This window comes from Argopecten irradians, unplaced genomic scaffold (genome assembly GCF_041381155.1).
Source record: "Argopecten irradians isolate NY unplaced genomic scaffold, Ai_NY scaffold_0817, whole genome shotgun sequence".
Classification (NCBI taxonomy): Eukaryota; Metazoa; Mollusca; class Bivalvia; order Pectinida; family Pectinidae; genus Argopecten; species Argopecten irradians.
In genome coordinates, this window is record NW_027188284.1 from 11,463 (window position 1) to 26,062 (window position 14,600).

Sequence of the window (14,600 nt, forward strand, 5' to 3'; positions counted from 1 at the left end):
CTTTAAAGTGTCTCCCTGGATGTAAATCTATAAAGCTAACAGTTGTCTTCCTTTATAGTGAGTCTTGGTCTAACTGGATGTAAATCTATAAAGCTAACAGTTGTCTCTCTTTGTAGTGAGTCTTGGTCTTACTGGATGTAAGTCTATATAGCTTACAGTTGTCTCCCTTGTAGTGAGTCTTTGTCTAACTCTTACTGGATGTAAGTCTATATAGCTTACAGTTGTCTCCCTTTATAGTAAGTAGTGATTCTTTGTCTTTAATACTGGATGTTAATCTATAAACCTAACAGTTGTCTCCCTTTATCTCTAGTGATAATATAATTGTCTCTATTTCAGGTTTAAGTTGATGCTTGACAGTCAGCCTAAATGGCCTGCTCTGTATGAGAACTGGATTCTCTGGTCGGGATACGCCTCCATTTGGATCGGAGCAACTCTTGTATTCTCTAGTTTTTATAGCCTTGGCTTCTACGGAACATTCCTTGGTATGTTGAGTGCTAATCCTGAATAGGCTTACAGATTTGTAGGGATTAAGGACTTTCCAAAGCACCATGCAAGTGATCTTTTTAAATTTTTTGATGAAAGTCCTTATTAATGCCTTAACGCAATATAAGGCCAATGGAGCCTGTACTTTTTAATTAAGGTTAGTACACTAGACAGATACTGTACCATATTGAGTTATCTTCACTGGACGTTGGCAATCTACATAAATCAGAATAGTTACATTATATAATATTACCTCAGATATTTACTTTAGAGAGCCGAATACAAAAACATCACATGCATAAGCATCATCAATAAATATTTAGATGTAGACTTTTTTTTCAATGTTTCTTGCATGTCTTCTGATCCAGGTGATTATTTTGGGATAAAGATGAACGAGAGAGTCACAGGTTTCCCCTTCAACGTGTTAGAAAATCCAATGTATGTGGGATCAACTCTAAATTTTCTAGGGGCAGCTCTGGTGTAAGTATAATCCTAGTCCCCTCTTTTTCTTTTTTTATATTTGATATATTTGGTTGTTGGTTTTATTTCATAAATGTTTAAACTGGACAATGCTGTTTTTTCTTGTACTTGATGAGTTTGAGGGCTCATGGTTATATATTTATATTTCCATTGCACTTCCACTATGTAAGCTAATACCAAGCGCAGTTGACAGTCATATAGACTATGAACATCAATTGCTTATCATGACATCATTATCATTGTGCCAGCGATCACGGAAAATGGCTGTTCACATAGCTGTTCCATATCTTTGACAATAACGAATGATTAATTCTTTATAGATGCAAAATCCCATGGTATTTCAACATAGAATTGTTACTATATAGCGCGCTTCATGGAATTTGCCCTCTGTCCAGTTGGCTTTCATATTGGCAATGAATGCCAACTGAAAGACGTTTAATGCTTAATATTTACATTTCCGTTTTCACTTTCCTATATAACCTAACTAACCGGGCAATCGTTTACACTTGCGTAAACGCAGAAGGGCTGCTGCACAAAAACACAAACGGAAACACTGACTTCTGCCCTTATGTGAATGCGCATCCGGTTAGGCCAAAATATATGCAATGACAAAGGTTCCATATCAACATCAGTTTGAATGCAATGGAAAGCATTGTGTTAATATTAAAAAATAAAAAAAAATGAAAACATATGAAATAAATGGATTAAAAACGATAAGATTATTCTGGAACTATATTTTATTTACTCTCAGAACTTGACACATTTTCCCGCCAAATTGGAGTCAGCTGTTTCGTGGTTCCATCAATTACTCAGCTGTTCCATCAATCGTATTACGTTGAAAAATGAAGGTTTATTTCACCGGAACACTAAATATAAATGAAATGGTCAGTCGAAATGTAAATATAAGGAATGTTTTTAATTTTTTGTTGTTTACTGGTGTGTAAACTGCATTTTTTGTACAGATATTTCAACATGACGCGCTGATGCGCGTCATTTAAAATATCTTTACAAAAAATGGATTTTACACACCAGTAAACAACAAAAATTAAAAATCATTCCTTAAATAGATTACTATGTAGGAACTAATACAACTAAAGCTGTCATTGATATAAATGTTCAGTATTGATATATCGAAACGAGAATATCACAATGTAATCAGTATATATTGAAACAATGGTATTGTTGAGAAAAAGTTAAAATCTGGAATGGTCATTTTGTGGTCAAATTGTGTGAAAATGATCAGGAACCTTACAATATATATACTGTTTGGTATACTGTAAAAAATAGTACGAAATTTGTCAATACTTGAAAAATTTGTATTTAAGCATCATATTTACACACCATATTTTAATTGAAATTGTTTTTATTCACAGAAAAGCCAGCCAGACAGGTGTAGTGGTGACGGTGTTAGTAGCCATAGTTTACAAAGTTGCCTTAATGTATGAAGGGTAAGTAACAGGCTAAATTAATTCTCACAGTCGACCCGATAAGTGTTATCCCTCTTTTTGAAGCCTCAATATCACTTACCACAAATAAAATGCAGACTGAATATTTGATTTCTTGTGCGAATTGATTTATTTGTGCAGCTATGTCATGAAATTAAGTTCTATTAAGTACCCCTTCCTTTTTTTTAATTTTAAGCCTGGTCACTTATTGGGTCTAATACAGAAATGTAAATGATCATGTTAAAGTAATCTGAAGAAAATTCACATGGAAGTTTATCTTCACTAATAAAGATTGACTTTCAGTCTAATTTTGAATCAGTAACAGTCAGCCTTAGCGGGTCAAGACAACTACCTTTTCAAAGTACATAGGGGAGGGTGATTCATTCATTACAGTGTACTTAAAATACAGATCCTTATAACCTCTCCGTTAAATATAGGATCTGATAATATCCCATAGGGGGTCACGTCCAGATAAACCTTTATACCAGGTGGTATTCATACCCAATCCATTTTCTACACCTTGCTACATCAATTGAAAACGGATATTTTGTCCCAGTGTACATATACAATTAGCTTTGTTGTGCTCCTTGGCAAGATGACTACGTAAACCAATAATTCTGACAGTTTCTCTAACTATTTCGTCCCCTGAAATTCACTGTCAAAATTTTGCAAGTAGCAATTTGATTGGCTATTTTCAAAGGTCACCTGGACATGACCCCTAATGGGATTTTCTCAGATCCTCTTATCTAACGTAATGCTATTAAGGATCTGTATTTTAATCAGATTGGTGTACAAATTGAGTTAAATAGACAAAATACTTGATGAATTCTCAAGAAGATTGGGAGCCTATAAAACCACCAAAGATTTGCACTGGTCCACAGACTTGTTCTGAAATGGATATTGTCCAAATTACTTGTAAAAAAAATTATTCTTAGAAATCAAGTTTGTTGAGTAACTAATTAAATATTGCAAAGAATTCTTTGTTCAAAGAAAAAAAAATGATGTTAATATTTGATTTTGTTGAATTACAGGCCTTTCACAGCATATATCTACAGTCAAAGAAGAAAGAATACCATGATCACTCCTGTCTAGAACTCTTAATTATTAATTCCAATGTGACTTAAAAATCACTTAGTCCCATATTACATTCACTCAGTGTTGTGATATATTTATTTTTTCAAATAAAAATTCATTAGAATTGTCCATTGTCTATTGTCTGTCTGTCCATCTTAGGGTGATGAGGTGGTGTAGTGATTAAAGATGCTCCACTGCTGACAAATGGTATTTTTTTCACTATCAAAAACAGGATCAGACGACCTTTGGTATTTTTTCTTCAGTTACAAAAGTTACTTACTTTACACCATTATCACCATTGGAAAGTTTGAGCTTCTAATTTTACTTCAAGATAAAAATATCAGAAATAATTAATTGCATCCCGAAAAAATTTCCGTGGCACTATGTTATATATAGAATTGAAGTTCTGATGCTCATGCACCAAAAACAAATATAGTTATTTTTTATTATTTTTTGTGTTTATTAGACATATATACACGATCAAACACCAATTTTGGTTCAAATGATGAGTATCATTTATGGCCTGTCGGCGGTGGAGCATCTTTAAGTCGTTCGGCTCTCACCAAGCTGACCGGGGTTTGATACCCAGCATGGATGTGAAAAGGTTAGGGGTCATCTGCCTGATCATGTGGGTTTCTCTCCGGGTTACTCCGGTTTCCTCACACTTTAATACCCATCGAATTTGATTTGCATAAGTTGTATTAATTCTTTCGCAGCATTCGGTGTAAAAAAAAAGGTACAAGTTGATACTTTTTTTTTTAATTGTTCATTGTCAATTTTTTTCGCTATGTTTAAATTTCTTAAAATCCAAGAAGCACTAAGACCCAGATGATATTGCATCTGAAGCATGCTGGGATAAAAGCTACCATTTCGCGGTCAAAAATGTTCTTGATTTTTCAAGAAAATTCAATTTTAGCAAATCAAAACGATTTGGCTTGAAGTACACATGTATGTATGTATTTCAACTGATTCTTAATATTCCATGGATCAAAATTTGGCGACCAAGGCAATGGCCCAGGAAGTGGAAAAAATAGCCCACATGAACAGTGGCAGATCCAGATGTGCAGGAGGGGCACAATCTGAGAAAAAAATTCTCGATTTGATTTTTTTAACATTTGATACTATTGATAATTATGCTAATAATTCTCAGCATAATGTCTTTATACTGCTTGTAAAAAGTGACAAAAAATGTTTGAGAGATATTTATTCATTTTTACAATTTTACATGAACACTGTATATCATATTTTTGAAAAATATAAGATAAAAAAATTCCTTCTATCAAAATGAAATCTCAATGGCATTGGCAGTATATAACTTAGTGAAGTAAAGTAGCCAAGGACACACTTAGTGCTTTATTAAACTATATTGACAAGAAACCTCTATCAACATACAAATTAATATCCTGACGTCATGCATGTAAAAATCAATTGTTATTTAAAAAACAACAATTATCACAACTTACAAGACTGGAATTGCGAAAGACTTTTAAACTACATATTAAATTAATGATATTCTAATTAATTATTTGAGTCCTCCATCTTATAATTAAAAAAAAAAACAACCCAGTTGTTCATATTAAAAAGTGGCCCAATCAAGGGATATAACGGTCATCTGACTCTTGGCAATAGTCGTATAGGAAATTAATCTTCGAATTGGAATCAACCAGAAACACTTTGTAAAGAAAATGTCAGGATAATTTTTTGGACATGTTTCAAACCAAATCCCACTTGTGGTACTTAAGAAAAAAGTTCAAAATTTGTTTTTAAGAGTACGGCTGTGGCGGGCATCTTGAATTTCGTATCAACCCGAAAATTAACAACACTTGTTCGGGACTATGCCAGGATTATCTTGAATCGAAGCAGTAGAACTTGAGAAGAAGTTCAAATTTTGTTTTTCAAGATGGCGGCAATCATGGATATTATCGGATAGGCCCGAAAATCAAGCAAGTTACAGGCCAAAAATTAAAAATCGCACAAGTAGATCAAAATGTGTTTTGCAGATGGCGGCTGCGGCGGCCATCTTGTATATGCGATCGACTCGAAAAATAACACTTGCTCGGAACAATTTCAGGAATATTTCAGGCATGTTTCAGCCAAACCGCTCTGGTAGAACTGCAGGTAGGGTGTTAGAATTGTACCTGCTGATACATCATCATAAAAGGCGACTACATTTAGGACCTTATCTTTTCTCTTCTACAACCAGGGGGGATAGAACCCAGAGCAAACCTCACATCATCCTCGATACTCCAGGGGTTCCGATCACATACGATCTCTACACCCCTGGACTTTCTCATCGTAAAACTGGAGGCAACTGGAAAGAACAGGTAATTTAGTCCTTTGATGTACATCAAAAGAACCGTAATAACGGCACACTGTGGTTGACTGTGTGGCTTTGAAGTTGGGCGTCGCTCTCTCTGTAGTCTTCAAAGGAAATCTTTGCAGGCCTGTGATTGGTCAGATATTTTTCTTCTGAACTGCCTTCAGTTTTACTATGAGATAGTCCAGGGGTGTAGAGATCGTATGTGATCGGAACCCCTGGAGTATCGAGGATGACCTCACATGGACGAGCGTGATAAATTGCTTGGTGTCGTCGGCGGCATTTGTCAGTGATATAGCACTATAAAAAGGGTAATAGTTCCACTATACAAGATGACACAACACGAACATACCGCAGTCTCCCAAAACACACACCTTTCACTTGCTATACATCGTATACATAAGAGGCCGTCCTTGATAACATGGCCCTAGCTGTTAAATCAAACAAACAAAAACCTTTTGTTGAATGCTCGCCTCAGTGAGGTAGTCTCTAGATCTGGGTTCTGTCCCCTGGCCGATCACACCAAAGTTCATTAAATTGGTAGTTTCTGCTCTTGTTTAGCGTTCAGCATTAAGGGAGACGGACGATTTTATCGCCCGTTGTCAGTATAACGTTGATACGCAAGTGGCGCCCCCCTGATGTGTCTGCCGAAGAGGACTGGAAGGTTGTCAATCAAATAGTTGTTCCACCAAGGTATAGGCAAGATATTATAAAAATTATCTCAGTTACTATGCAGCACATTAATTTCTGTTCAGAATTGTTTTTGTAAGTTTAGATTTTAATCTGAAAATTCTGTATCACATGTTTTGAAAGTGTTCCATTTTTGGAAGCGTTCCAATTCGGGTAGCGTCACGTTAGCACTATAAAAAGGGCAACAGTTCCACTATGCAAGGAGACAACACAAACATACCGCAGTCTCACAAAACACGCATCTCGCAATATATTTGTACTTTACATACACACTAACACAACGCATGCATGCGGAGGCCGTCCTTACATAACCATGGCTGTTAATAGGAGTCAAATAAATAAACAATAATTCAAAATGCGAAAAGTTTTGCGCACTGCGACGACAACGGACAACGGTCACTTAAATACTAAACGAAACACTGATTAATACTACTGCAGTAAACATCTTAAATACTAACAATCTACTACCACAATATTAAACCAACACCATCATCCATTAGCACTACTGTAGTAAACATACGTTTATACCTTTATACATTAACAATCTACTAAAAATATTAAACCAACACCATCATCACATTAGCTACTACTGTAGTAAAACATATGACTTAGCGTTATACTTTTATACATTAACAATCTACTAAAAATATTGAAACAACACCATCATCACATCATACAGTTGCTTCATACCTTTTCAGTCAATAATCAAAACTCTTTTCCCGAGGTATTTGGATCAACCCGGTGAACTGTTTCCCAAGGTCAGAGGCAGAGGGAAACAGTTTATAGGATTGGTCTCAACACCAAGGGGAAAGAGTTTTTGACTGTTGACTAAAAAGACATGAAACAACTGTATACTATTGAGGTAAATCAAAGACTTACAGCAATTTACAAATAGTGTACATTACCAACATACTACAAACCATAAGGTTGATGTGAAACTATTATCACATTTAATAACTACTATTTTCATATTATTAAAATAAAAAAACTTAATAACATGATCACATCGCTTATTGTTACTACTCCAGAATGTCTTGAAATTGATGATATGATGTTAAGTGTACAGCACATTATGAAGTGTCTCTGATGACAGATTTACACTGCGGTATTTATTCCTCAAACAGAATATTTTGAACCTGCATCCTCCTTGGGTGTTTCCTGGCTCAAATTCTGTAACAATGTCTGTAACCCTTACATTCCCTGTCCTATAGATAAACATCAGAACACTAAATCTATTGTTCAAAGAAGTCGCAGACAACTAATGCTTCTCTCACAATCACAACTTGTCACCAGAAAGGATGGAGATTTTTCTGGCTTTTCTTTCCGAAATATTTTCCACTGTAGCATCTCAGCCTCCATTGTCCTTATAAAGAACACAGACCGTTACCAAAGAAGGCACTGATATCAATGTTCATCCACAAGATGACTGAGCTCTGGAATGCTGATAGGTTTTCTATAGTAATGTTTCTGGGGACTATGCTGGAACATTGGAACTGGCGACCAGTTTGACCAATTTGAACAAATTCCCGTTGATGTATTCCAAACTTATCATCTGGAAACTAAAACTTGTGGAACAATATATTGTTAGTAGCAGCTGGGATGGTACAGGCCTGTACAATACAGTGATATAGTTAATGAGCGGTCCAACTCACTTTTTGGTTTTCTGGTCATGTTGCCAGCTCAATCATAACATGGCGTCGCATTTTGTTCCGTTCTAGTCCAACCTGGTCAGTTAGATTTAATAGTTCGTGTGACAGATTATCTCCAGTTGTTCCCTCACTGACATTTAAAGGAAAGGAGGTCTCTCTTATTTCGTGTACACATTTGATTGTAACTGCTAGTTGTTCCTTGTTACTAATATATCTGACCTCATCTGCACACAGAGAATGTAATCCACCTGATGTCAGACAATCATTCACAACTTTCCTAAGTATACAATTTCCTATAATGGTGATGATTTTATTTGGGGTTTTGGAAATGTCAGTTGCATTTTTGGGCAATTTTCCAGCTTTTATGCTGTACTCACCGAATATAACTGGATATATAGAATCAAGTTTGTTCAAATGATACAGCAGGTTAAACTCTTCCTTCGAAGAGCAATGGAAAACTTTAAACTTCATCTTAAACCATCAAAATCAGCGAAAACCGAATATAAATGTATATTACGGTCACCAGTGTGTGCACAGTGAGCGTGGTCAATCCTTTGATGAGATAGCGCCACGAAGTCTAACCTCTGTTTGTGCTACAGTACTCAACATCATCATCAATACTCTAGAGGGTTCCGATCACTTACGATATCGACACCCCTGGGCCCAGTCTCATGAAAATTCCTTAAATTTAAGGACTTCATTAACTTAAAAATTCTCCATAGGAAAGCATTACAGATTTTAAGGAAGACTCCCTAACTATTTTTCCTTAAGTTTTTGTAATGCTTTTCTATGGGGAAATTTAAGTTAAGGAATTCCTTAAAATTTAAGGAATTTTCATGAGACTGGGGCCCTGGACTATCCTATAGTAAATCTTGAGCCAACAGAACAAAAAAACGGATAATTTAGTCGTTTGATGTTCATTAAAAGAACCGTTTTACAGTGTGACATGATGTTGGGCGTCGCTCTCTCTGTAGTCTTCAAAGGAAATATTTGCAGGTCTGTCACATGAAACTCGAAATATTGATACTCGAAATAAGTGTTATCGGTCGGCTAACTTGAACAGGAAAATGAACCAAGTTGTATCATATCAGGAAAACCACAATCAGTTCCGATGAACGACAGCAAGTAGAAGACAGCCGAGTCCTCCCATAGCCACACTACTGGGTCTGTGAGTCGTTACACATTGATCAGTTTTACGTCGACTGGCTGACGTGATGGCATTTTACAACCGAAAGTTCCTGTTTTGAGTTTGTTAAAGATCTGTTGTTTATCGCTGTGTTGTAAGTTTGGTGTGGGTCATTAACATAACTGCAGCAGCGGCAACTCCCATGTCATCCTCGCTGTGTCTCTAGCTTCAGCTTGTCTCAGAATGCTAGAGGTTTGGTCATCCCAGATTTGAGCTTGTTGTGGTTATTGAATGTTCCACTGTATCCGTAGTTTGCCTCAACATCTGTAAGCTATTGTTAGTTTCGTCGTCAGCAACCGACGGTGTGTTGTAAACTCAATCTTCAAAGCACCGAACGTCCTGTCGTACCGCCAAATGTCATCAGGGCTGCTGTTGATCTGTCGTGAAAATTAAACACAAAATCGGACAAAATGAAAGTCTACCGTTTTTTAACAACGATTATGTTTTTAAATCTTACAAGTATCCGAGAAGTTAATGAAGATGAAATACAATTGGGTAATTTTGATTCTGAATCGTAAGCATTTATTAAACCATAGTTTGTGTGGATTGTTTTTGTTTTTGTTTAGTTTTGTTGTTTTTGATTTTTGTTGGATTTTGTGTGTGTGTGTGTGTGGGGTGGGGGGGGGGGGGTGATGGTCTGTATAATTACCTTCCTCAGTCGTTTTCCCGGTAGTTCTATAGTTATAGTGCGTCTGACGGATCTATATAAACAAAGATAAAACAGCACAATGTTCAAAACGTAGCAAAATCTACACAAACCGCCATTTTTTTTGTTATCACTGCCTTACCATTTATTTCAATGATAATTTTGCATTATCGTACTCAATCATATATGTAGTATACAACATTCGTTCTCTAGATAATTGATCATACAGTGTATACTTAATAACAACTGTGTGCGGATAATGGAGAAAATGGGAGAAATACTACCATAAAACGGTCATTTAATACATCATAATCCGTGTAGAACTAGTTGATGTAGTGTTCTAGAAGGAATGCTTATTCGCCTGCACCACTTTGGGGAAGATATGTCTATCATTGCAACAACTTTTTACCCAGAGGTCAATTATTTATTAAATTGTCTAAACAAGTATCCTATATACAGATGTGTCCGGTGCAAGTTTAACTGTATGAAGGTAATGCTCGCTCCCATTTACCACTAGTGGTCTATGTCAGATCCCATGTCTTCTCTTGTGGATCATAGACCACCAAATATAACGCGTTTCATTAATTCTTGTTTATTAGTTCTTGTTTATTAGTTCTTGTTTATTTATTGTTTATTATTTATAGTTTATTACTTATAGCTTATTACTTATTGTTTATTACTTATTGTTTATAACTTGTTTATAACTTATTGTTTATTTATAGTTTATTACTTATTGTTAATTACTTATTGTTAATTACTTATTGTTTATTAGTTCTTGTTTATTTATTGTTTATTAGTTATAGTTTATATCTTATTGTTTATAACTTATTGTTCATTGCTTATTGTTTATTACTTATAGTTTATTTCTTATTGTTTATTACTTATTGTTTATTACTATTGTTTATTCCTGATTGGTTATTTATTGTTTATTACTTCTAGTTTATATCTTATTGTTTATAACTTATTGTTTATTACTTATAGTTTATTTCTTATAGTTTATTTCTTATTGTTTATTACTTATTGTTTATTACTTGTTTATAACTTATTGTTTATTTATAGTTTATTACTTATTGTCTATTACTTATTGTTTATTACTTATTGTTTATTACTTATTGTTTATTTATTGTTTATTTATTGTTTATTAGTTATAGTTTATATCTTATTGTTTATAACTTATTGTTTATTACTTATTGTTTATTATTTATTGTTTATTACTATTGTTTATTACTTATAGTTTATTACTTATTGTTTATTACTTATTGTTTATTACTTATAGTTTATTACTTATTGTTTATTACTTATTGTTTATTACTTATTGTTTATTACTTATAGTTTATTACTTATTGTTTATTATTTATTGTTTATTACTATTGTTTATTCCTGATTGGTTATTTATTGTTTATTACTTATTGTTTATTACTTATAGTTTATTACTTATTGTTTATTACTTATAGTTTATTACTTATTGTTTATTACTTATAGTTTATTACTTATTGTTTATTACTTATAGTTTATTACTTATTGTTTATTACTTATTGTTTATTACTTATTGTTTATTACTTATAGTTTATTACTTATAGTTTATTACTTATTGTTTATTACTTATAGTTTATTACTTATTGTTTATTACTTATAGTTTATTACTTATTGTTTATTACTTATAGTTTATTACTTATAGTTTATTACTTATTGTTTATTACTTATTGTTTATTATTTATTGTTTATTACTATTGTTTATTCCTGATTGGTTATTTATTGTTTATTACTTCTAGTTTATAACTTATTGTTTATTACTTATTGTTTATTACTGTTGTTTATTTCTGATTGTTTATTTATTGTTTATTACTTATAGTTTATAACTTATTGTTTATTACTTATTGTTTATTACTTATTGACATTTTAATGATTACAATAGACTAACGTTTTTGTAATAGGAGAGTTTTTAAAGCTGCTTAATGATAACAACAGGGACTCTATACATATCATATAACGAATTTTATTCCAGTTATGTATGAATCCATAAATTACAGTCACAATTGAGTGTCCAGTGTTACATAATGGAAATCAAATATACACCAGGCCCTATAAAGTATATTGAGTCGTACACTAAACTAGATTGTTACTCCTTCAAATAGCAAATACAATAAATCAACAGAACATGTATTTTGTGTCCGTGAACTTAATTAAATTATACTTGAATGCATATAGAAAAATGGAAGCATCTGATCATGAAAGTCAATCTATACTAGAAATAGAAAATCTCTTTACGCTTACCTGTACTCTATAAGCATAATTACAACTAGTGGTTATTGGTTATGGTTTCAGTTTTAGTCACATAGGAATTAATATACATGTGGTAATTACAAACATATATAAATGCTAACTGGAAATAATCTTTGGTAAAATAGTGTGTGTGTCTTACGATTTTAATGGTATAGTTTGTTTACCTGACAGATATACAAAGAATACAGTGTGTGTGTCTTACGATTTTAATGGTATAGTTTGTTTACCTGACAGATATACAATGAATACAGTGTGTGTGTCTTAGATTTTAATGGTATAGTTTGTTTACCTGACAGATATACAATGAATACAGTGTGTGTGTCTTACGATTTTAATGGTATAGTTTGTTTACCTGACATATATACAATGAATACAGTGTGTGTGTCTTACGATTTTAATGGTATAGTTTGTTTACCTGATAGATATACAATGAATACAGTGTGTGTGTCTTACGATTTTAATGGTATACAATGTAGTTTGTTTACCTGACATATATACAATGAGTGCAGTGCGTCACACGACGCGTCATTCCAGTCTTTCGAGGACGCTCTAAGGACAACACAGTCTTGTCCTTTATAGTCGTTGGGATTAAGTTTATCTCAATTGGAGTAATTAACAGGTGCTCCATTGTCATCCCATACAAACAATCCTTCAGTTTCCAGATCATTAGCGCCTAGCCATATCCTGCTGATATCTATGGACACAAATACGAGGTGAAAACTATTATAACGGTGAACAGGAAAGAGTCTTGTCGAGAGCCGCATACTGAATTCGAGCCCTTGTACGTATCAAGTACGATAAAGTATTCTGATCTATACCTGTGTTACTTCACTTCATTTTACACACTTCGTCAATACTCCGTCAGTACTGACGGAGTGCAACAAAGGGAAGCCACTCTAATAAATATCGACAGCAGAGTGCCAGATCACGTGGAAAGATCTTTATTCAGTGCTTCATAACCTAGCAATAGGCGTAGACATGTAGGCGGTAAACCAGTTACTAAGGACAAAGTACTAGTTGAGATTCAGTTAGTTCAAACCATGTATATTTAGGTTTCTGATATACATTATATTTAATGTATGTTTCTGATATAGAGTATATTAAATGTATGTTTCTGAAATACAGTATATTAAATGTATATTTCTGAAATACAGTATATTAAATGTATGTTTCTGAAATACAGTATATCAAATGTATGTTTCTGATATTTCATATGGTATTTTAGGAAATAAAGTTTCAGAGTGACCATGGCCTTGATTTGCATTTTCATCGGAAAACTTAAAACTTATTTTTCCACGCATAACTCTTAATATCAAATCCAAATATGTTCATGAAATATAAAAGTTGTTTATTCATCCGGCAAGAAGAAAAAAATCAATTTCACCATTAAAATTTATTTGGTCGATAAACGGCAGTGTATCAATTGGCAGAATTTGTTTCATTAATCTATACGACGGATGATAGGAAATTGGTGTAAATATCAAATGCTTTGCAATCATTATATATCGCTGGGCTGGCTTAGTTTACGCGGCATTCTTTTTTGACTAAAATCAACGAATTTACGTCCCCGTGAAAATAAGACATCCCATGCGTTCCATTTGCTGATTCGTACCAGTTGCGTGGAACGTGCCGTACCAGTTGTATAGAACGCGCCGTACCAGTTGTATAGAACGCGCCGTACCAGTTGCGTGGAACGTGCCGTACCAGTTGTATAGAACGTGCCGTACCAGTTGTATAGAACGCGCCGTACCAGTTGTATAGAACGCGCCGTACCAGGTTGTGTAGAATGCGCCGTACCAGTTGTATCCTGTAGAACGCGCCGTTACCAGTTGTATAGAACGCGCTGTACAGTTTTGTAGAACGCGCCGTACCAGTTGTATAGAACGCGCCGTACCAGTTGTATAGAACGCGCCGTACCAGTTGTATAGAACGCGCTGCCGTACCAGTTGTGTAGAACGCGCCGTACCAGTTTTATAGAACGCGCCGTACCAGTTGTGTAGAACGCGCCGTACCAGTTGTGTAGAACGCGCCGTACCAGTTGTATAGAACGCGCCGTACCAGTTGTATAGAACGCGCCGTACCAGTTGTGTAGGTAGCAGTGTACAGTAGATTTGAAAAATTCAGCAAAATAATGTGCAGGCTTTAATCATGTACACACATCTTTTTAACCTTAAATAACACCTATATAAAAGTATATATATTTTTAATCTACACAACATTTGCAATTGTCATGCAGAGTTCATTTTTGGAGAGGTCTGCATTTTGTTGTTTTGTGAGCCTGTAAAAACCATGGTAACCAATTTTTTTTCTTTGAAAAATTGCAAAAAATTGGCATTTTCAACCCAAA

At 34.2% G+C, this 14,600-nt stretch overlaps 1 protein-coding gene across 1 annotated transcript; it reads left to right on the top strand.

Moving 5' to 3' along the window:
* Positions 1 to 307: 307 nt before the first annotated feature.
* On the top strand, positions 308 to 3,554 carry LOC138313653 (phosphatidylethanolamine N-methyltransferase-like). The gene is made up of 4 exons (XM_069254006.1): positions 308 to 482; positions 852 to 963; positions 2,337 to 2,411; positions 3,440 to 3,554. The coding sequence occupies exons 1-4, from the start codon at positions 347 to 349 to the stop codon at positions 3,498 to 3,500; spliced, it is 384 nt and encodes a 127-aa protein (XP_069110107.1). The 5' UTR covers positions 308 to 346; the 3' UTR covers positions 3,501 to 3,554.
* Positions 3,555 to 14,600: the final 11,046 nt, after the last annotated feature.

Coding starts and splice junctions, on each gene's coding strand:
- LOC138313653 (XM_069254006.1), top strand. CDS start 347: ATGCTTGACAGTCAGCCTAAATGGCCTGCTCTGTATGAGAACTGGATT. Junction 483..851: donor CTTCTACGGAACATTCCTTG/GTATGTTGAGTG, acceptor CTTCTGATCCAG/GTGATTATTTTGGGATAAAG. Junction 2,412..3,439: donor GTTGCCTTAATGTATGAAGG/GTAAGTAACAGG, acceptor GTTGAATTACAG/GCCTTTCACAGCATATATCT.